At 59.0% G+C, this 21452-nt stretch overlaps 6 protein-coding genes across 6 annotated transcripts; 3 read left to right on the top strand and 3 right to left on the bottom strand.

Annotated features, from left to right (window-relative positions):
• Nucleotides 1-710: 710 nt before the first annotated feature.
• LSCM1_00522 (uncharacterized protein) lies at nucleotides 711-7058 on the top strand (the record flags this gene model as incomplete). The annotated part of the gene is made up of 1 exon (XM_067318172.1): nucleotides 711-7058. One exon carries the CDS (start codon nucleotides 711-713, stop codon nucleotides 7056-7058), a length of 6348 nt encoding a protein of 2115 aa, XP_067174277.1.
• Nucleotides 7059-7517: 459 nt separating this feature from the next.
• LSCM1_00521 (uncharacterized protein) lies at nucleotides 7518-8207 on the top strand (the record flags this gene model as incomplete). Its single annotated transcript, XM_067318171.1, has 1 exon — nucleotides 7518-8207. One exon carries the CDS (start codon nucleotides 7518-7520, stop codon nucleotides 8205-8207), a length of 690 nt encoding a protein of 229 aa, XP_067174276.1.
• A 632-nt stretch (nucleotides 8208-8839) lies between these two features.
• On the top strand, nucleotides 8840-9802 carry LSCM1_00520 (uncharacterized protein; the record flags this gene model as incomplete). The annotated part of the gene is made up of 1 exon (XM_067318170.1): nucleotides 8840-9802. One exon carries the CDS (start codon nucleotides 8840-8842, stop codon nucleotides 9800-9802), a length of 963 nt encoding a protein of 320 aa, XP_067174275.1.
• Nucleotides 9803-10788: 986 nt separating this feature from the next.
• Nucleotides 10789-11508, bottom strand: LSCM1_00519 (uncharacterized protein; the record flags this gene model as incomplete). Its single annotated transcript, XM_067318169.1, has 1 exon — nucleotides 10789-11508. The coding sequence occupies one exon, from the start codon at nucleotides 11506-11508 to the stop codon at nucleotides 10789-10791; it is 720 nt and encodes a 239-aa protein (XP_067174274.1).
• Nucleotides 11509-13084: 1576 nt separating this feature from the next.
• Nucleotides 13085-13792, bottom strand: LSCM1_00518 (uncharacterized protein; the record flags this gene model as incomplete). The annotated part of the gene is made up of 1 exon (XM_067318168.1): nucleotides 13085-13792. The coding sequence occupies one exon, from the start codon at nucleotides 13790-13792 to the stop codon at nucleotides 13085-13087; it is 708 nt and encodes a 235-aa protein (XP_067174273.1).
• Nucleotides 13793-16853: 3061 nt separating this feature from the next.
• On the bottom strand, nucleotides 16854-18707 carry LSCM1_00517 (uncharacterized protein; the record flags this gene model as incomplete). The annotated part of the gene is made up of 1 exon (XM_067318167.1): nucleotides 16854-18707. One exon carries the CDS (start codon nucleotides 18705-18707, stop codon nucleotides 16854-16856), a length of 1854 nt encoding a protein of 617 aa, XP_067174272.1.
• Between the last annotated feature and the right edge of the window lie 2745 nt (nucleotides 18708-21452).

The raw sequence follows: 21452 nt of genomic DNA, 5'->3' as shown, positions 1-21452 counted from the left end.
CTGGCTCTTCTCTTTCAGAGGTTCTGAGTGGGAGAGTCCCGGTCGCGCAAACTTGTGCTCATTGGACCTGACGAGGACCCCCCCGAAGAGAGAAAAGGGGGCTGATATGTCACAGCCAATGAATCGCGACGCGCGTTACGAGGGAGCTTCGGATCTGCAACTTGTCGATCGCCTCAGTCGTGGCTTTCTGTCGTCCTTTACTTGAACGCACAACCCATCTTTCCACCACTCTGCCGCTTTTTCTTCATTACAGAGCCTTCGCTCTCCGGTTCACAGGAGAGGTACGCTTAACGTATAACCACCCTCCCTCTTTCCCCCTTCACACACTTGGCCACATTCAAACGTTCGCCCGCGCGAATCTCCAGCGCGCTTCCGGAATAGCGGCACGACTTCGTGACGCTACTTCGCTGAGAGGCATTCTGCATCGCAGCGTGCGCACGTCAGGTGAGGGTCGTGACACCGGGCAGCGCAGGAGGTTCCGGGAATCGTGGCGCCTCTACTGTGCCGTGTCTCCTACCTCCTCCATATCGCGAAGCTGCGCATCCCGTTCTCTGGCGCCGCTTCTTTCCTCCCCGCCCTTTTCCCCCGCTTCATGTCATAAACGTAGCGCTACGGTTTTCTTCCGATTGCCTCTTCTTTTCCTTTTTATTACCGTTTGCTGCAACTTTTGCGCTTCGCGCACGTCCGCCTTGCCAGCGTTTTTTTCTCGAATGAGCGTCTCGGGAAACGGAGGGGTTCATCGAGGGCTGAGCCCAGATCACAGGGATGGCCTCGCTTCCGCCTGCACAACGACGTGTAGCACTGCCTTCGAAGCACAGCATCAAAACCACGGCTCTGTGGAGAGAAAAGGTGCCGGCGCGCAAGATGAACAATCTATTGTCGAGGATGCACTGCGGCATTTACCTCCACTCGGCGAATTTTCGCTACCGCCGATGTATACGCAGACCTCAGGCCACATCAGTGACGCACCACTCGCAAATCTGTCATCATCCGAGCCCATCCCGCATTTCGGCGGTCGGTACACCCTGGAAGCAGATGAGGAGGCGCTGCTGCTGCAGGAGCTGCTCAACATCACCACGGGCATCGCGCCGTTCATCTCCACTGCTGCTCGGGAGGAGCAGAAGGCCAACGGCGTGGAACAAGAGCTTGGGGAGGCTGCACGCTCTTTGCGTAGCAGTGAAACAGGCACACGGGCCCCAGCAGCAGCAGCAGCCAGTCTGAATGGTGACGCCGCGTCTCCCTCGCCGAAGGTGTCGCCCGAAAAGCTCGCCTCGACGTGTTCCACTGCGACATCATTACATCGCCGCCCTCACGCTGGCAAAGGCGCCAGCTCGTCAAAGCGCAGGGGCGCCGCCTCCCTTTCGGAGGCATCCACCATGGCTGCACTAAAAGAGGAGCAGGACATACTCGACGCTATTCTCGCCGCCGTGGATGGCCAGCAGTCTAGCGTAAGTGGGGATCTCCTCGGCGAAACGTCGTATGCGCTGGCTACTGGGGAGGCGGCACCCGCCGCTGACAGCTTTCATGTCAGCGATGACGAGATGGACGCGGTGGACGTGGTTCTGGAGCAGGCCAAGTGTTTGGCCTCATCAACCGTGCTGGGCGAGACTCAACGCGGCGAGCTGGTGCTGCATGTTCACGAGCATATTGCACTTCGCCGCAAGCTGGCGGACCTGCGCAAAACGGTCGGGGAGCCGACGTGTGTGGCCCTTGCCGAAGCATTCGACACGAGTACCACTGCGCCACCGTACGCAGAGGCCACATCAACAGTGGCATACACCGCGTCGCAGTCTGTCAGCTGTGCCATAGGGACAACACTCGGCGTCGTGGTCCTCTTTGATGACCGATGGGCCTTACTGGGCATATGTGGCTCCGTTGAGACAAGTGTGGTCAATGCGCGTGGCGCCGTCGTATCCCTGTCGCTCTGCACGTCCACAGCGGCCCGCAGTGGGGGCGATGAGGCGGGTGAAGGGAGAACAGCAGCTACCGGTCACGCAAGAGGCACGTTTGTTCTCTGGTCCCTGCACACGCTCTCCCCGCTGCGAGTCGTGTCCGATGAGGTCAGGCTGCCACTGCTGCGTGTGGTGCATCTGCATCATGATGCGGCACGCATCCTTGTGCTGGAGAGCAACGGTGCCGTGAAATTCCTCCAGTTCTGGAAGGTCATGGCAACGCACCTGCTGCGCGCCACCTCCGTTGTCTCCGCGTCAGCGAGCACGCCAGTTACCGACATGGACACACTGCCGTGTCCCAGCAGCTTCTACATGACGCATCTAGCAGGCGTCAAGGAGCGCCTGCTGCCTAGCAGCGGCGTGGAAAACGACGCAGACGCCGGCGTTCCGTGGCTATGTGCGCCACCAACGCTGCCGCCGTCCGTGGCGGCAGCAGAAGGTATCTCGCAGACTAAGTGGCCCTTCATCGCCGGCAAACATTTCGTCGCCACGGTGAGCCACGACGCCATGCTGCTCTACCGTTTAGAGACCGGCTTGCAGAGCAGCATCACTTGTGTGGCGCGCCACACACACTCACCCTCGACGGCGGTCGGTAACGAGCTTGTTCGCTTCGTCGTGATCGAGCTCGAGACATTGACGCCGCGGTTGTTGCTGTGCGTCTCGTGGAACACCGAAGTGGAGCTGCTTTTGGTGAATCTGCGCGTACCAATGACGAGCGGCGCCAGAGGTGCAGCACCAGTGGAGCCCACGCTGGTAGGACTTGAGCGACTTGCCCTGCTTCAGATGTCGGCACCGCTGGTGCAGATGGTTCCGCTGGCGGGGTCCAGCATGCTCTTGTGCGACCAAAGCAACAACGCTCACCTCATGGACGCCTCGGTCGCAATCATGGTGGAGCGGCACCACTTCAGCTCTTTGGAGTACCTGGGCTTCGCCAGTCGTCTATGTGGCGTCAAGTACCACGGAACCCTCGCGTCGAACCGCGCCACCGCTGTGCTGATGGGCAAGAACCACATCTACGCCATCACGCTGCGCTCGTGGCGAGAAAGGCTGTCTTCCTTGCTGGCGCGCCACGAGTACGCACAGGCACTGGACCTCGCAAAGGGATTCGCGGAAGAAGTAGCGCTCTCCACCGTCGGCCTAAGCGGCAACGCCGCGAGCTGCCGACGCGACCTGCACCAGTTCATGGAGCGCATCCTCATCGCGTACCTGGAAAGCCGTCTCGCATTGCTGCCAACGACCGAGGCGATAGAGGAATGCACTCGCGGAGGGCCAAACGACTCAGACGAAAGCAGCGAATCAAGCGGCAGGACCGCATTCCTTCTTGACCTGCTGCGGCAGGTGGCATCGTATTGTGATGCCGTCGACGGCTTGAACTTGCTCTACGGTCCCATCGCCCGCACACTTCAGCAGCGGGGGCTGCTCTCGCACTTGCTGTACGCCTTGGAGCAGTGCATGCGGCACGGCATCATCACCTACATGCCCGAGCCGCTGATTGAGCGGTTGATTCACCTGTTCCTGGATGATGATCAACTGTATGCGGTCGAGGTTGCGCTGGGGGTGCGGCAGCGAGCAGCACACGACGGAAAAGATGCTCGAGGCGACGCCCTCGACGCGGGGCCGGTTGACGATACAGCGGGGAAGATGAGCGGCAGGGACCGGGTGGAGCTTGCCCTGATGTGCCTCGATACAGGACTTCCTCATCTACTGCGGCTGGCGCAAGAGCACGGCCTGGTGCGGCTCACTGTAACGATCTTGTCTCTGCGGCAGCAACGCTACGCCGATGCTCTCGCGTACGCGTTGGAGGTGGAGGAGAAGGCCGACGATGGCCTTCACGTACGTGTTTGCGGCCCCAATACGCTGGCGGCAGACGTTGTGACGCCTTCACGTATGTTCGACTCCGCGAACGCCGCCTCGGTGGCTGTGGACTTCGTCGAGTACACATTGAAAGGGGGCACCTTCCTGCCAGGTGGCGACCTGGCCATCGGCGAGCAGCGCCCTGCGAAGAAGGCGATTCTCGAGTATCTTATGGGGACTGACTCCAACAAACACAGGAAGGAGGGGGACCGTGCCCTTGGTGCAGGAGAGCATAACCTGCTACGCTTCTTGCGTCGACAACCAGAGCACGCCATACGTGTACTCCTCTTTGCCCTCTCCGATGAAGGCCCGTGGAGTCCGTGGGGCGCGGCTGACGGCCTCTCCCGCACCCAATTTGTGTCCAGCGTATATTTTATCTTGACCGGTGGCTCCCGCACTATGCCCCGTTGCGCAACGGAGAGCTATTTGCGGTCGGCGCGCGGCCAGCGGCAGGAACCGCTCGATCTCTTCCGCGTTGACGCTGGAACATTGAAGCACCTGCCGGCCCTTCGGACGCTGAAGGCGACAGAGCTGGCACAGCGCCCCTTTCCGCCCTACATTGCTGTTCACACCTTCCTCTCCGGCGCCGCCATCTTCAGCGACCTTTTTCTCTCTACGGACACCGACGAGCTCGTCAGCGATGAACGAGACCGGCCCCTCGTGGGCTTCGACGTGTGGCTTGACCTGGTCATCCAAGACGCACTCTTTGTGTTTCAGAGTGCAGAGACGGGCGAGGAGCGGCGCGGATTGCAGGAGCATCTGCTCCGTGTCCTGGCTACCGACTTGGCTCCGGCACACCGTCTCGCCGTCTTTGAGCCGGACTTTAGGCGACTTCGCATGGCACGCTGCCTCGCTTCCCTCCTCTGCAAGGAACAGCGGTACGCAGAGGCAATCGCGTGCTACACAGACCCTGCGCACAACCGCGTGGACGCGCAGCTACAACACGACGTGTTTACCATGCTCCGTGGCGAGATGCAGCGCTTGCAGAGTGCGAGGGCGCAAGCAGTGAACCGTCTCCAGCAAGAGCTGAGTCGCAGTCAGCGTGTTAGAAGCAGCGTGCTCGATGACGATATCGACCACGTTGGCGCAGCGAGCCCGAGTGACCCTACGTCCCGGATGGGTGAATCAGCCGCGTCTGACACGGGTGATGGCGGCGAGGACGTCGATGTTCCACGTCTCAGTACGGAATCCTCACTCTTGTCACCAACTGCGACCGCCGCAGGTACGACTCCAACCGACACGGCCATCAGGGCTCTCCAGCAAGCCGTCATGAGCCAAGTGGAGGTCCTCGTTCGCATCGACGCGACGGCCTTGGCTCAGTTTATCTTCGACTACCTGCCTTCGAACCAACGCGAGGTGATTGCGCTGCTCCGCGGGTCCAGCGCCGCCTTCCTGGACTACCTCGATGAACTGGTGAGCCAAGAGGACCAGGCCGTGGCAAACGACATGAACTTGCAGAATACATACATCGAGCTACTTTGCGCACATGCGCCCAGGCGCGTGTACGTCTATCTGGAGGAAAAGGGCAGTCGGGTCACCTACAATGTGCAGCTGGCGCTGCGCGCCGTGCGCAAGCACCACATCGCCGATGCCTCGGTGTACTTGCTGGAAAAGGCAAGGATGATTGAGGATGCCATGACGGTGATGCTGCAGACTGTACGCGGGCTGCTGGGCAACGTTCGCGAGGAGGTGTTGACCCGCTTGACCGCAGGCGCGAAAGCGACGAATGAAGCGCAAGGTGACGACGACCGTAAAGAATCTGCAACGCGGTCAACAGCCACTGGAGGTGCTGAGGCACGTAAAGCCGCGGCACCGCGCGGACACAAGAGGTGTTCAGTCTTGGGAAAGGACGCGGCGACGCTGCCGTTTGAACTGAACACTTTGGATTCCGCGAGGGAGCTGTGGCGCTTTGTCGCGATCGGAGAGGAGCTGTGCAGCAAGTATCAGGCAGACCGCGTCGATGGTGTGGCACCAACCGCTAGCGCTACAGAAGGGGTTGCCGGCGACTCTTCCCCACGACCCGATTACTGGTTTCGGCTCCTCGATGTTTTTGCCATACCGCGCCGGCTTTTGTGTGAGATGACGGCGCAGGATGACCGGCTCATCGCTGGCGACAGCACCGCGGCATCGTCTCGCTCATGCGCCAGCAGGGACCCCACTGGTATGACTAGGGAGTTGGATGTCGCAGCTCACATAGCCGCGGCGTCCCGCGTTGGCGCAACCCCTGCGGGGCCGCATCAGCACTTGCCAAATCTGACCACACCTCTTAGCAGCGGGCAGAGACGGTGCGTTGATGCCCTTGTCGCGGTTTACACTCGGTACGCCTCCAGCATTCTGCAATCGATGCTGTGCTCCCTCGACACCTCTGTCGTGGTGAACAAGGTCCTGCAGGAAAGCAAAAAGGAGACCTTTCGCGCCTTCAAGCCAATTATTTTGGATATGATCGACTTCGTCAGCTTCGACCTCAGCGCAAATCGTCTGTGCGAGCGCGCGGCAGAGAGCGATGTGAGGGTGCTGGGGCGTGAGCGTCATCGACAGCTAAACGCGGGCGTCGTGCCGCAGTCGGACTCCTGTGCCGTTTGCCATATCCGCCTCCGTGAGCCGATGACGTGCATGGCGGCTGGAGAGGAGGGGAGTGCGGCTGCTACTGGCGGCGCACCTTCGTCAGTTTCCGTGTACATATGCGGGCACACGTTTCACACGGCCTGCGCTGAGCAGGCGATGGGGTCGTGCCAGGGATGCTTGGTATGCCGGCAGAGACAGTTTTATTCTGGAAAGCCTGCGAAGGCTGAGGCTTATGGGAGTGCTATGGGTGCTTCTTTTGTTTGGCCCACCGCTATCGGCGGTGCCGCCGCCCCTGCTGATCCCGCCGTACACTGGGGCTGTGCCACGCCAGTGACGACCAGTGTGACCGTTCGGAAAGCGGACACGACCATCGACGTCGCTCGCATGGAGCGCCGCGTGCGTCAGACCAAGATGAAGGTGGACCGTGCCGAGGACCTCTACCCCGTGCTCAAGTCCTGCATGGCGTGGGATACCTCGTTCCCCGGCTCTCCGCCCGGCGACGTCGTTCATGGTGCGACTGAAGAAGAAAAAGCTCATCGTGTGTGTGCGCCGTCTCAGCCCCTTCCTCCGGCGGTTGGTGAGGTGCACCGGACCGCGACGGAAGCCGCGGCGCCCGCGCAAGACAAGCTCTTCAGCGTCGACGCACTCACTGATGCGGAGATTCTGGAGCTTTTTGGCGGGGTCTAGTGCATGGGGGCCGCCATCTGATCCTCGGAAGCGGTGACATCTGCTAGGGGGTAACTCGTGCGCTTCGCATGTTGGAGGCCTCATGAGTTCTCTCTTCTCGTTTTCTGTTCGCCGTTCGATCTTGCGGCGCTGATTTCATCACACTTCTGTTCGTTCGCTCTTTCGTCGTCTGCTTCTCGGCATGCGTGCACGAGAGCCAAGCGAAACAGCTGTGAAAAGGGGGCCGGCTTCGGTGCCTTGATGTGCGGCCATGCCATCGCACGCATCGTCCTCCGCCCTCCTCTCCCCCAGCTTTCTCACGGGCGTACGCGCGTCAGTTCTCTCTACGCTCCTTCTCTTCTGCCCCTTGTCTCCTTCATTTCTTCGTTATCGGCGTGTGTGCCTCGCATCACCAGCCTACGCACACGTGGGAGCACGCACGCTTCTGTCACTTCCGAAATCGAACGTCGCTGCGCGCACATGAAGCGGGCTGACGGTCGCGAGCATCTGGAGGCGGTGCGTGCCATTCACGTTGCTACCAACGTGCTGGCCAACTGCCACAGCAGTGCCTGTGTCGAGATCGGCCAAACGCGCGTCCTCTGCGGTGTTCGTCCGCCACAGCAGCTTGTTCAGGAATATCGCGGCACGCGCGGCCGTGTCAGCTGCCAGGTCCACCGAAGTTTGGCGTATTCGTCGAATCACGACCACTCCTGCGACCGCGACATGGCCCTTGCACTCGAGGGAGTTGCCGAGCAAGCGGTGGTGCTAGGGCGCATCCCACAGCTGCTAGTCGAGGTTCTGATTGAGGTGGTACACGACGACGGGGCTGTCTGGGACGCCGCGGCGACCGCCTTGTGCGCCGCCCTCACGGCAGGTGGGGCAGAGGTTTACGACACCTTTTCAGCGTGCAGTGCCGCGCTACGCCACGATGGCGCTATCATAGTCGATCCCACGCGAGAGGAGGCTGCCACAGCGATGGCGAGCGTCGTGGTATGCAGCGGCCTCTCCCTCGGCGGCATGTACTACTGCTGCCACAAAGGTGCATGCGAGACGGCGACGATGAGTCAGCTGCTGCAGGCGGCGATGAAAGGCCTGCAGGTACGCAAGGCGTCGCTCTTGGAGCAGATCCGTAACCAGCTGGCCTACTCCACAATGCCTCGGGATGTCTGAAAGACGGACGAGGTGCTGCTTCCATGGTTATTCCTGGAGCGAAGAGGTGTTTTGGTGTGGGCCACGCGAGGCGTGCGCTCTGGTAACCGTACAGGTAAGGAAGAGTAATGGCTGTGGCCACTTCGCCCCTTCTTGCACCGCAATGACGGCACAGGCACATAATAGATGTGCTGCTACATCGTGTGCGCGGGGGGAGCCGTGCTTTTACGTCCCTGTGGACGTTAGAGGGTGCCCGCTTCTTCGCCTCGTTCGCCAGCCTCGACGTGTGTGCGTGAGGGGAGGAAGGGAGGGAGTGGGGGGGTTACCACTGTACCTGCGGTGCTGCTTGTTGTGAAGCGTTTAGAGATGAGAGACGAGGCGTAGCGACGTGCGCCGTTTCCCTGAAAGGGCACGGGTCTCTCCTATGATCTTGTGCACCACCGGACGCACTTTTTTTGTTTTTGCTGCTGCTGCTGCTGCCCTTTTGCTTGGCAGCGTCTCTCCCCTTCCTCGTGAGCATTGACCGTCTCGCTCTCTTCACCTCTCCTCCGTTTCTTTCGCTGCCCAAGTCGTCTCGTACACCATCGCCTCGAGGTAACGGGCACACCTTGACCAGCCCCCCTCCCCCCTTTAGAGCAATAGGAAAAAAAAACATGAAGGCAGTCGACGACGCCGGTGACTGCACTGGCGCCACAATCATGACGGAGTCGCTTATCCTTCAGCAGTGCAGGAAATGGCAGGGTTACTCGACACCCGAGCTCAACAAAAAGCTTTATCTGCACCACCTCGGCTTTGCCCAAGTGAGCGGCCTCGCTGCCTTCACTGGCTGCGTCGTGCTCTACCTGGACCACAACGCCTTGAGTGATCTAGCCGGGCTCGCGGCGCTCACCCGCCTCGACTCCCTGTACCTTTCCTGCAACGTCCTCTCTCGCCTGGAGTCGTTGCCTCACCTGCCAGCCTTGCGCACTCTGGACGTCTCGCACAACCAGATTGTTTCACTTCATGGGCTTGACAAGGCGGCGCCGCTGCTACGCACGCTTCTGGCGGGATATAACAGACTGCAGTGCCTCGACGGCGTGCAGGGGCTTTCGAGTTTGCTGTCGCTCGATGTAACCCACAACCGTATCGAAGACGAGAGGACGACAATGGCGTGTTTGCAAGGCCACCGCGCCACGCTGCGCACACTGCTGCTTCACGGAAACGAGCTGTGTCGCCACACACCGCACCACCGCAAGCGCTGGATTGCAGCGTTCCCTGCACTGCGGTTTCTCGATGACTATCCTGTCTTCAACGATGAACGTGCGCGTGCCGAGGCCTTTACGAGGGGCGGCGCGGCGGCCGAGGCAGACATCCGAAGCGAGCAGCACGCTCGCGCCGCGGCCGAAGCGCGAGCGCAGTTCGCGTACTACGGCGAGTTTCGCGAGGCGCAACGCGATGCCCGGCGTCGCAACGGTGCGGAAACACGATCGACCCCGCATTTTCTTGCACACAGCACTCCCGACAACGCGGCCGTTGCGCAGGATGCCGACGACGAGCCCATCTACATCCCGGCAGAGCGCGGCGTCGCTGTTCACCAGGGCCCGGTTTTTGCGCGTCGCGCACTGGGGCCGCTGTAGCCGCCGGCGGGCTTGTGCTGGGCGCCGCGGTGTGTTTGCGGGGGGCGGGTTTCGGGGGGCGTGGCGGCGGCGGCGCGGGCGGGGGCCCGGGGCGCCAGGCCCCTGCCCCGGGCCCAGCCCGCGCTGGGCGGCCGTGGCGAGGGGGGCCGCCGGGGCGGCGCGGCAGGCCCTCGCCGAAGCACCGCGCCCGCAAACGGGCCCGGCGGCACACCGCGCAGACCACTGCCCCCCCCGCACGCCCGCCTTCTAGCAGACAAAACGCAGGAAACAACCCCACACAGGCCCGGCCCGGCGAAATCGACGGGTGCGGCACAGTCGGTTGAGCATGGGTAGCAATAGAACGCGGACCCAGACACCACATCAGGGCATCCTTCAAGCTCTGCCCACCTAAACTCCGCAGGTGTTGCGTCACAGCCGCACCCACATTACGTCGGTCGCCAGGTCGCGCGTCTCGCCAGCAGGGTGAAGGAGAGTCGGCTGACATCCGCTGGAGTCGCAGAGACCCTTCCCATAATTCGGATGCCGCAGACGTCAGCAGCGATGCATCACCCTGACCTCCCTAAACAGCAGGCGCCAGGTCATGACGCCGCCATAGGTGCTTTTTGCCTCAGTTCCGGGTATCGGGGAGGAGGGGGAAAGGGAGCACTGCCTTCCCCCCTCCCCACACACACACACGCCGCCGCCGGCACCACCACTTCGGAGTGAGGTTCAGCACTCCTCTCTACTGCCACGTGCACAGGTGTGGTATCTGCTAACCATAGACACCTGGCGAGCGGCGGAGCGAAGAAAAACAAGCAAGAGTAGCCTACCGTTAGAGTGTGCATATCTTCCTGGTGCCCCTCAGATGGCGCCAGTTGCAAGAGTGGTACACACCGAAAAATAGGGTCCAGTACATCGGAAGAATTCGCCCTCCTCCTCCTTTCTTCTCTCCGTCTCAAGGCTTGTTGCCGCGTGCTGCGCGTCGCATTACGGGCGGGAAAAGGCGTCTAGTCGAGAAGACCTGGCGCCGTTGCGTCTATGATCGCAATATGCTCAGAAGGGCGACGACCGTACCGCATGAGCAGCGCAATCTGAAAGAAGCACGCTAAGGTGCAGAGCGCGTTGGGTATCGTGATGTACGCGTCCTGCTTTAGCACGCCATACAACGTCCACAGAACACTATTCAGCGTCGCAAAAATGACAGTTACCGGTTGCAGTGGTTCGGCGTTTTCGTTTCGCACGATGGATCTCGCCAAGGCAAGCGGCGAGCTCAGCATGAATATAACGCAGCAACCTCCAAGGATGCCGTTTAGCTGTATGGCAAAGCTGCGGTTCGCATATCTGGCGAGGTAGAGAAGCAGCAGCATGAAGAGAGTGATAACGAGCGTGGTAAACAACGCCACTTTCCGCGAGGCGCGATAGCTTGTCGAAACGTGCGTATGGCCCGCCTTCTCCTCCATCCAGGCCACAGCCAGGAACATGAAGATACAATACACGGCAACGGCAGAGCCGATCGTATTGCAGATAATCAGTGGAAAGGAAACGGTTAGGACGCCGTACATTGCCCACACGCTGCAGTTGAGGAGCTGCGCGCAGAAGAACGTGACGGTAATGCCACCAATCGACTTGACAGCGCGCATGTTTTTGACAGTGATGACGGGCGACACCACCATGAACAGCGACGCCAATGTGGCGGAGAAAGAGATGATCTGGAGAAGGACGCTCATCGTTTCTTTGCGTCCGGCAGTGCGCAGTAGTATGTCTGCCTGCGTGTTTGTGCGCGCAGCAGTTCAAAGAAAAATACGAATACTGAATGAGAAACAGGTACGGAAGGGCAAGCCGAGAAAAAAAGAGGTGGCGTCCTTCGCTTATGCAATAGTGTTCGTGGCCCTCTTTTGTGGTATGCCTGTCTTGAGCGGTTGTGAGAAAAGCGATGTGTCCACGTTAGAGGTGCGTGTTATTCCACGAGCGACAGCGTCACCAACTTCTGAAACTTGCCGCTGCGCAGTTGAGGAGAGGGGGAGGGGTGTGGGGTGAGGGCTCGGTGACTGCCAAGTTGGCCGCAAAGCCCTCGGAGGGAGCGAACGCTTTCCACACCTACACAGACACCACGACAGAGGGGCGCGAAAAAATGAACAGCTCAATGAGGGGCGAGGGAGCACCTATGAAGGGGAGGCCGGCTCTGGGTTGTGTGGCGCACTGGGGGTGAGAGAAAAGGGAAAAGGCAACGGAACAAGACAGAGAGGACAGGAAGTCGGCAGATCGGTGAGCGAAAATGACCAAGACGAGGCTGACGAGCTCAGCGGCCACTGTGCCGAAGCGGTGCCAATAGGGCAGCGGTCAGGCGCGTGCGCGTAGGCTATGCTGCAGCCGCGTGATGCTGGGGCCAGACACCTTCCCTTACGAGACGAGTGGGCAGCGCGGCTAGGAGAAATCCGCACTTGCCTACTGCTTTGTTTTCTTTGGCTCACACCATTATCTTGGAAAAGGCTACTGAGTAGCGTGTCGGAGGTGCAGCGTTACGAGTGAACGATTCGCGGCCCTCACTAACAAGAGGAGCTGCGTGCCCGACGTCTGTCGATCTGACAGAGCTGTAACATATGTGTACCACATATCTGCCACCGACATCGGCGTCGATGGCCACCGACCACACCTTGCGGTGCCGCTGAGTCTCCTAGGAATACATGTGCTTAGTTTCGCTAACGCGGCCAGACTTTGCAAGCGGCGCAAGACGAATCCGCTTCATCGCTTGTTTGCAGGCGGGCGGGCGCGGGTCCGAAAAAAAAAGCTGCATTGTGTAGTAGCAATCATTTCACCACCGTCACATGAGGTGTGAGGGCCGCTTCACACTGCACCGCTGAAAGCAGGTTCGGGAAGCAGACCTTCGAAGCCTCTCATAATCGCTGTCACCGAACGAGCGGCATAGCTACGCGAAGCGGTACCAACATTGAGAGAGGCAAACATAAGAGCATCATATAGCAGGACTTCCCCCAGTAGCAGGAAATGCGCCATCGAAAGCGAGAGAGACGCACAAGTCCACACGGCGACGCGCCTGAGTCACGGAACGTCGAACAGGAAGAAAAGGCAAAAGTGAAAAGGTCACGCATGCGTGGCCGAGGGAGGAGGAGGGGGAGGGAAGAGAAAAGGGGGAGGGGAGGCGGAGGCGGATGACTGGTTAGGGTGTAAGCCGATATACCGACTCCCACGGGAGAGCAACGGAAAAAAGGGGCGGGGCGAAAAAGGAAACAAACGAAAAACGCCGAGAGAACGAAAGATGCGCACAAAAAGGTCGACGTGGCTCATTCAGCTGTCGAGGAGGTCGAAGCAGGAGCAGAAGTTTCCCATGTGACTCACCACAAGCCGGCACTCACGCCAGGGGATCTCCGTCTTTTGTAAAAACGAAAACGCCGCCACGTTCTTCTCGGTGCAAGCGCCGAGCGTGATGTGTGGCGCGTAGTTTTCGTGCGCGTACTTGCTCGTGAAGGAGAGCATCCATTCCGGCGTGGAATTGTTGCTATCGGCAGGGAACTTCCTGTGAAAGGCGGACTTGGCTACGTCTTCTGAGCCTACTTTGACATGATACTGTTCCAGCTCGCGCACGATAGTCTCGTGCAACCACATCAGGCCAGGGCTGCGCTCCACCGTGATATTCGGCAGCCGCACAGTGCGCCCATCCTCCGTCGTTGCAAAGATCGGACCGTCGGCAACGCCGGTCAGCACCAACGACTCCTTCGACTCCAGTACGTGCGCTCGAAACTTCAGCCACGTCTCGCGCACAATCTCCCGAATTGCCTTCAAATCCAGCGCACGCGCACAGAGCTGCATCACCGTACAGTGTGCGTAGCCGTACCCTTTTCGACCTTTCTCTGTGAGTGGTGCGAGGCCGTAGCACAGGGACGTGTCGTCGGCGTCGTCATCCCCTTCGACCGGGCACAACGTCGACGACAGCGGCAGCGCCACCACATCGAAGGCGGAGCTGATCAGACACACATTCAACGCCAAGAATGACATGGCAAGACGGAAGCGGTGCGTACGCACGCAAACTGTTCCTGCGGATGCGGATTTCTTGGCGAAGCTCTTAACCTGCTGCACCCACACCCACCCACGTAACAAGCAGTACACAGCGACGCGGCGTTTGCGAGACAAAAAAGGGGAGAGGGTGCACACACAAAGGCAGAGCAGAAGAGGAAGAACCACTATCTAGCCAGCAGTCGTCTGTAGGTGCAACCCGAGCCCGCGGCAGAGAACATGCGGACGCACGGAGCAAAAACGCTCGCGCTTGGTACCAACAAGGAATCACCAAAGCCTCACCGAAGGGTACCACGACGACACATGTGCACCCAAAGGCGGTATCCGGTGCTTTTTCCGTTTCCCCGAGAGCAGCAACAAAAAAGCGAAGGAGGAGAGAGGGGTGGGAGGAGACAGAACTGTAAGTGAAGGTTTGTGCTGGCGGAGGCACACGAGGAGCGTATAAAGCAAAGAAATCTTCTGTGTTGCAGAATGTTTGTTACGCTGCCCCACCCAACAAAGAAACAAGAACAACAAGAGAGGCTCGAGAAACGGGTGAAATGGGGAAGAGAAAGGCACTTTCCACGACGCACAAAAGCAATAGGGGAGAGGAGGAGGTGCCTTATTGCAGAAATCCCTCGCGCACGCGCGCGGCTCTCTCCACCTTCCCTTTCGTTTACATGGACGTGGCGGTGCGCCGCCACACACTCACTTCTTTCGCTCCCTCCACGCAGAGAGAAGTCGCACGGGGGAGCGGGGAGGGAGTAGTGGAGGGTGTCAGCGAAAGGGGTGTGTCTTTGCTGGCAGCGATCTTCTTCGTCTGCTGCACTTGACAGTATCGTGCGAGAGATGGGAAATCGCACGCCAGCAGTTGAGGGTGTGCGCAATGGACGAGCACGATTCAGCGCCCTCTCTCACGCGTATTCGCTGCGTCTGCGGAGCCTTCCAGGGGGAAAACTGCCTTGAGATAAAAATCTAAGCCGCTGTGCCTCCGTGCCGATGAACGCCGCGTGGGGAGGGAGGCGGCGAGCTGGTGGAGCAGTGCTTTTGTATATTATACCGTCGGTAAGCTCTGCCCGTGGAAAGCGGGAAAGGGTTTGGAAAGTAACGAAAAAAACGAGCGGGGGAGAGTGATGTGTGGGTGTGTAGGTGAAAGGGGATGGAGTGGCGAACGGGGGTAGGTAAAGGCATAGAGAGGAGGAGGAGGGGGAGGAGTGCAAGCAGCAGAGGAGCAATGCGGGAGCGCGTCCTTCCGTGAAATGGTGTGTGTCTCTGAGTGTCGGTGTGTTTTTCTGTTTTTCGACTATGCCATCTATCTGAGATGCCCGATTCGTGCATGAGAAGGAAGACTTGCGGAGCAAAGAAGGGTTGACGCCAGAGAGTGGGGTGGGGTGGGGGAAGGGGGCTGCAATACGCACACCCTATTCGTGGGACGAGCGCCTCCATAGAAATGGTGAGCTGGCGCTCTCATAGCTCGGGGGGGGGCGGTCCGCAACGGGCCACTTGCGACCCCTTTCCCCGGGGCATTGCCAATGCCCCGGGCAAAGATATCGTGGAGAGTCTCCCACGCAGTGTTACTTTGCGTCATGAATGCTTCCGTATTTCTTTACGTAAGTGTGTCTTCGTGTGCGTTGGCATGGTATCCGCGCGCGAGCGATTCTGTGTCCCTCTGAATCAAGATGAGGAGAAAGGTAGGGAGAGGCCTGGGGCGGACTGTCTGTGAGGCGGGTAGTCGAACAACGGTGCCGGAGGATGAGCAAGCCTTTTGGAGAGTCGACGAGAAAAGGGCACACCAGGAGAGAGAAAACAAAGGCTGCTCCGAAAAAAAAAATGAAGGAGTCTGCAGAGAGCAAGCAGTAAAAAAAAAGAGAGACAGGGAGAGGCGGAAAGGGGCGACATGCACGAAGGGCCTGTGGCTGCTGAGACACAGGCGAGGAAGCGCGGCTGCATTCACCTAGGAGTAGAGAGACAGCGACACACTGGGCCGTCTCGCGCACGTACGCACGCACACATCTTCCCTCAGCCTTCACACCTGCGCCTTCACGGACAAAGCTACTCACGGTACCAAAGGGCTACTCGTTCCCTTTCCCCATATGCATCCCATCGCCCTCTCTCCCTCGTCTCTCTCGCACACCCCACCCCTTAGGCTCATACCCCTACAGCCCCCCTCTTCCTCTTCTTGTCATGCAGCATAGCTTATACGCACTCTTTCATCACAAAGAGTCACACACCTGTGCATCGTGAAGTGCTTGACAGCAACCTTTGCCGGTGACGTTTTACACCAGGGAGCACACCCGCCAAACGAAGAGGAGGTAACCCGAAAGCACAAAAGGAAAAAAGGCCAGCGAGTCCCTCAGCAGAGTCGAAAGTGTGGTGAAACATGGGCGGCTCGGACTGCAGAGGCAAACAAATCGTGCTGGAGCGGGAGTGAGGGCGACTTCGCGGCAGGGATACTCAGTGCACAGGGAGAGGGAGAGAGAGGATGCTGTAAGGCTACCATGTCGCCCTACAAAGAGGTGCGTAGATCGATGTGGTAAGATGCGTAAATACAACACGCAATCACTGCGATAGAGAAGAGCTGCCGCACAACTTTGTGTGCCTGTGTGCGCGACCATTCGCGCGCGGGGGGTGGAGGGGGAGGGGTTGGATGGTTAGAATACGCATCAACAGAACTGAACCGAATGCCCAAACGGATAGATGGCCCACCCACCATAAAAAGTCCCTGACCACGTGAATAGAAAAAAGTTTCTTCGACACGCCCTCCCCACACAGCGACGCACCACAACAGCCCCTCACCACCACTCCCATACGCATACACACACACACACGCACATGCACACCTGCCGCGGTCATGGTCGTGCTGTTTTGCGCTGAAATGGAGTCCAAGGAGGACACTTGTGTTCAGTTAAGGCATGGGAAATAGAAAGCGCCCTCTTTGGCCGCATGCCGCAGAGGGAGTTGCACCTGTGTACATCGATGTGTGCGCGTTGCTGCATCACACCCCAAAAAACTCCTTGAGCGGCCGAATTACAACACGGCCATGTGCGGAGAATCCCTTAACGCCTCAACTTTGGCCCACCAACACCTTCTCGCTTCCTTCAAACGATGCTCCTTCACCTGGGCTTCCTGTGGATGTTGACTTGACTGCACTTTCCTGCAGCTCCCCTGGAGAGAGTGCTTCTGCGGCCTCGTAACGTTTCAGCTTCTCCTCCAACTCCTCCATGCGACTCTTGTACTGAATAGCGCTTGCCCGGGCCTCCTCCAAGCGCCGCACGAGTCGCTGCACTGGAAACAGAGCTTCGGTGATCTGCAGCGCATTCTTTGCCGGATCTGAATAGTCCGTCGTGTACAGAATGCGCGTCTTCTCCAACAGCTCTTGCGCCTCATCCTCCTCGCGGTCGATAAGAGCGTGGTCGAGCAGCGTGGCGACAGGGTCTTCTTCGGGCATGAGGCTAGGCAAGGGTGCCCGCAGATACCAGCGCACCTTCTCCGGAAGAACTTTCTGCACCTCCGTCCGCTGCGAGAAAGACTCGAGGTCATGTTGCAGGTCAACGAACTCCGTCTCTTGCAGCAACAGCATTTGGCGGCGAGCAGCTCGTCGAAGGATGACACGGCGGCGCAGCAGCGACTCCGCCTCCTCCATTAGCCGCGGTCGCAAGCCCGTCAACAAGAGTCGTGAAAGAATGAGATCCACTACGCCCATGTCATACTTCGCCTTGCTCACCAGTCGCCGCACCTGGGTGGTGTACGCAACGAGCTGCCGCACGACCTTCAGCTGCCGCGTCATCTCTACTTGATAATGGGTAATAATGGCCTCTGCTGTACAGCGGTCCTGCTCGGCACGCTCGAGGTATTCCGCACAGGCACGACTAACCTCGCCGCTCCCAAATGCTTCTTCTGTGGCGCGTTCGCCGGCGGCCAGCTCCAAGAGCTTCGCATGGTGCTTTGCGGCTCGGTGCATCAGGGTCTCGACTGCGCGCACCCGCGCCTCGCAGAGGGCCAGTGGTGCCTCCACTTTTTGCAGATGTACAGCCTCAGCCGCACTCTGAGCTGGTTCTGAGGCCAGGCTTGGCTCCAGCTCCGTCAAGAGAGAAAACGAAGCGGCCCGCCCGGGCAACATGGGCGACGAGCCGCTGTCGCTCTCATCCCCCGTGGGAGCGGCACTGGCAGAGCAGCCGGCGGCCGCGACAGATCGCAGCTGTGAAAGCTGTTCCTTCAACGCTGCCAACGTCGCCTCGCGCGACACCAGCTCCTTTTTCAAGAGCGAGAGATGCAGCGCAACAGGCTTGCAGAGAGCGTGCTGCGCATGCGCGACGTTTCGCAGCTTCTCCTCTGTCGTGCAAACGGCCATCTCTGTTGTGGGCGCCAGGGCAAGTGGAGGCGCTGGTCGGTTGTGATGGTGCGGATAGTGCGCGCCACTGTATACCTCCAGCCACTTGAGCTGCAGCGCCTCCACGAGTTGTGCTGTGGTGGTCATGTCACATAGCACAAGCAAAACTTGCTCGTCGCACAGCACCGCCGTGCTCTCGAGCGGGTCAAGGCTGGCGTAGTCGAAAAGCTCAAACGTGGGAGGCTTGTGAGACGGTGGCGGAACCGTTGGCGACGACGACGCAGATTCGATCGTGGCGAACTCACATGTCGCTGCGGTGTGCGTGGGCAGCTCCAGCGACTTTGCGAGGCGGGACAGCAGGCCCTGCGCCGTGAAGAGGTTCGGCGGAGCATAGGGGGCCAAGTTCGGAGACGTCTTCGTAGAGTCCGCGCGTACCGACGATTGTATTGCCGTGTTGAACGAAACGGGAGGCACGTTGCCAAACGGTGAGCCCACAGGCGAGCTCGCCGTCGTCGTCGTCTCTGGCATAAAATATGGCACGCGTGTGCCAACGAAAGCAAAAACGAGCTGTACCGTGATTCCGCTCATCCTTCTCTTTCGGGGCCGTTGGCGCTCAGCGATTCGTCACTCTCTTGATGTGGGAAGACTGCTGGTGCAGTTCCGTTGTTTGTGCTCTCTTGTTATTGTAGAGGTCGGTGTGGCGGACGCTCCAGACGTAGAGCGGGTCAACTGCTCCAGATCCACTGTCGCGCCTTTCACCAAGACACACACACACACTAAGAAATGTGCGCTTTTCTTTGTGGGCTCCTACGGGCCGGCAAGTCGGTAGCGGGAAAAGCGTGACGCTAACGAGCAGGTGCACGCGCGCACAGATGCACAAAGAAAAATGTCCACAACTACTTGCCGCTCTAACCCGACTGATCGAGGAGAGAGGAAATACGCCAGCAACACGGCAGGGGTCCCACGCACAGGGAAGGCGAGGATATTGAACACTTCACAGTGCGCTACAATGTGAGTCGGCAGTGGTGCACCACCTCAAACGCACCCACAGAGAGAGGGAGGCCCACGCGATCAGAAAAAAAAAGATCGAGACCGTCAGCCAGTAAAGGGGAAACACAGACAACACGAACAAATGAAGACGCGCACACGTCCAAAAAAGGGGAGAAGCTCTTAGTATGCATACATATAGAATGCATGAACACACGCAACAAGAAAAAGGGAGGCACAGGCGGAAGTTAGAGGGGGTATGCGGGTGATAGGGGGGAGAGTGGGGATCGGAACAGCGGAGGTGAGGAGGAGGGCAGGAACACCAGGGCGACGGGGGGGAAGCCGAGGCAACAAACGTTCTTCAACTCACCGGCGGATTCGATGCTGTGATTGCGTACCGTCGAAGACGAGAAAGCAGGGGAAAAAGAAACAGAAGCGCACTTTCAACAGAAAATGAAAAGACGCAGAGCAGACGCGCGGAAAAATAAAGGGAGCACACAGCACGATTGCTCCGTGGGGGCGGCAGTCGAGAAAAAGGGGCGCACACCGAGACACAGACAAGCACATGCACAAGGGTCCAAGCGAACCGTCGCCAGCCTTTACCGACGTGTGTTCCTGCTTGTGAGCATCCACAAGAGGAGCCGAGCAGATGAATGGAAAAAGGGTGTGAAGCTACAGCAGCGAAAAAGGCATACGACAAAGCGAAAGAAAGAGGGGGTGGGGTGGGGAAAGAAAATGCAGCGGACAGTTCAGCGAGCGGGGAGACACGAGGGCCTCGCTGCCCCCTCTCTTTTGTCAATAACCACAGCACGAACTTTGTCTTCTCGCCTGGCCTCTCTATCAGTGTTCCACCTCTGCGCGCACAGTCTCAATTGAAGAAGGAAACGTTTTGAGACTACTTAACGGTGAGTCGTACTCCGCCGCTCTTTCGTTGGGAGGCGTGTGGGGCAGGATGGAGGGGGGTGACACAGTAACGCACCCAAATACGCGGACGCAGCAGCTGTGCGCGTCACGCAGATAAATACGAGGACGCGTAGGTGGCGAAAGATGCACGTAACCTTCCTTGCCGCTGTTATCAGAGGTCTCTCTGTGTGTAAGAGTGTAGGTGTGCGCGCGTCTGTGTGCAAAGAAGAGAAGGCGAGGCAAGGCAGAAAAAAGGGAAGAGAAACCTGCGCGCCACTTCGCAGGCACACACACACACACGCCTACCAACAAGAATCGTATGAGGAAATGAAAAAGACGGGAAGGGAATTGAAGGATGATGGGAAGAGGAGGGGGAAGAGCGGAATCGTCTATTAAAGAGAAGTGTTTGTGAAGTCTCTGGTCGCTGTGCCTTTTTCTTCTTTGTGTGTGTGTGTGTGCAGCGTCACCTTCCGTCAAAATATGTTTGTGCGTGATATCGCTTTCCTTCCCTTTTGCTTGGCTGATTTTTGGTGCTGTGATACGAGTGGGAGGGGGAGAGAGGGAGGCGCAGGGCTCCCGCGGAGGACGACACAGAAAGAAAAATGTGTGGATTTTGGTGTGCGTATGGCAGAGGAGGAGGCGTGAAGCTGTGCTCTTCCTGCGTGAAGTCACGTTGGAGGGAGGGGGGCGTGCGTTTCGCGTTGGGTGTGCACTTGTTTTTGTTATTGGATGAAAGACGCCCCATATGACAGGCGGTGCAGTGCAGGCCATGGGATAGAGCGCGAGCAGTACAACGTGGTGACCAAAGGACGGTGGCGGCAGCGGCGTACGTGCGCCGTGATGAGGAAGGAGAGAGGGGGGGGCGGTGGTGCAACAGGAAGAGGTAAAGGAAGGGCGACGGGGTGTGTAGTGACCGTGGTGATGCGGATGGCGAAAGGGGAAAAGATTCGCGGCGTCTCTGCTTGATGAAGTGGCGGGTGTTTTTCTTCTCGGGAAGGGGGGAGGGTGGCCGCCGACTGCGTCATCGTGGAAGGAGCCGATGTCGGCGGCTGCAGCGTGTACAGAAACTGGGAATGCTATGGAGGATACCCTGTTGTGCGAGTTGGTCCACATGTTGCCGCTTTTCTTCGAGTTGTTTTTTCTTTCTCGTTACGCCGATGGACAGTCGCACCGCGTGCAGACCTATACGCGGATTAGAACCTGCTTAATCGCACACACGCACACACTCTCTCTATCTCTGCATTCTCTTCCTCGTGTTACCCCCACCCCCCTCTCTCTCCCTCCATGAAGTCACGGATAAGCCAGCTCGTAAAGCAGGAAAACAGCTGTTAGCGCAGACACCCTCGGCGCACACGAGCACAGGTGCAGAACCTGCAGTGAAGTAGAGCGTGGTCGTCGGCACGAGGGATAGAGGGACAGGTAGGGGAACCCTGGGCTGTACGT

Source organism: Leishmania martiniquensis, chromosome 36, assembly GCF_017916325.1.
Source record: "Leishmania martiniquensis isolate LSCM1 chromosome 36, whole genome shotgun sequence".
In the NCBI taxonomy this organism is placed as follows: domain Eukaryota; phylum Euglenozoa; class Kinetoplastea; order Trypanosomatida; family Trypanosomatidae; genus Leishmania; species Leishmania martiniquensis.
This window is presented reverse-complemented; position numbering and strand designations above follow the sequence as displayed.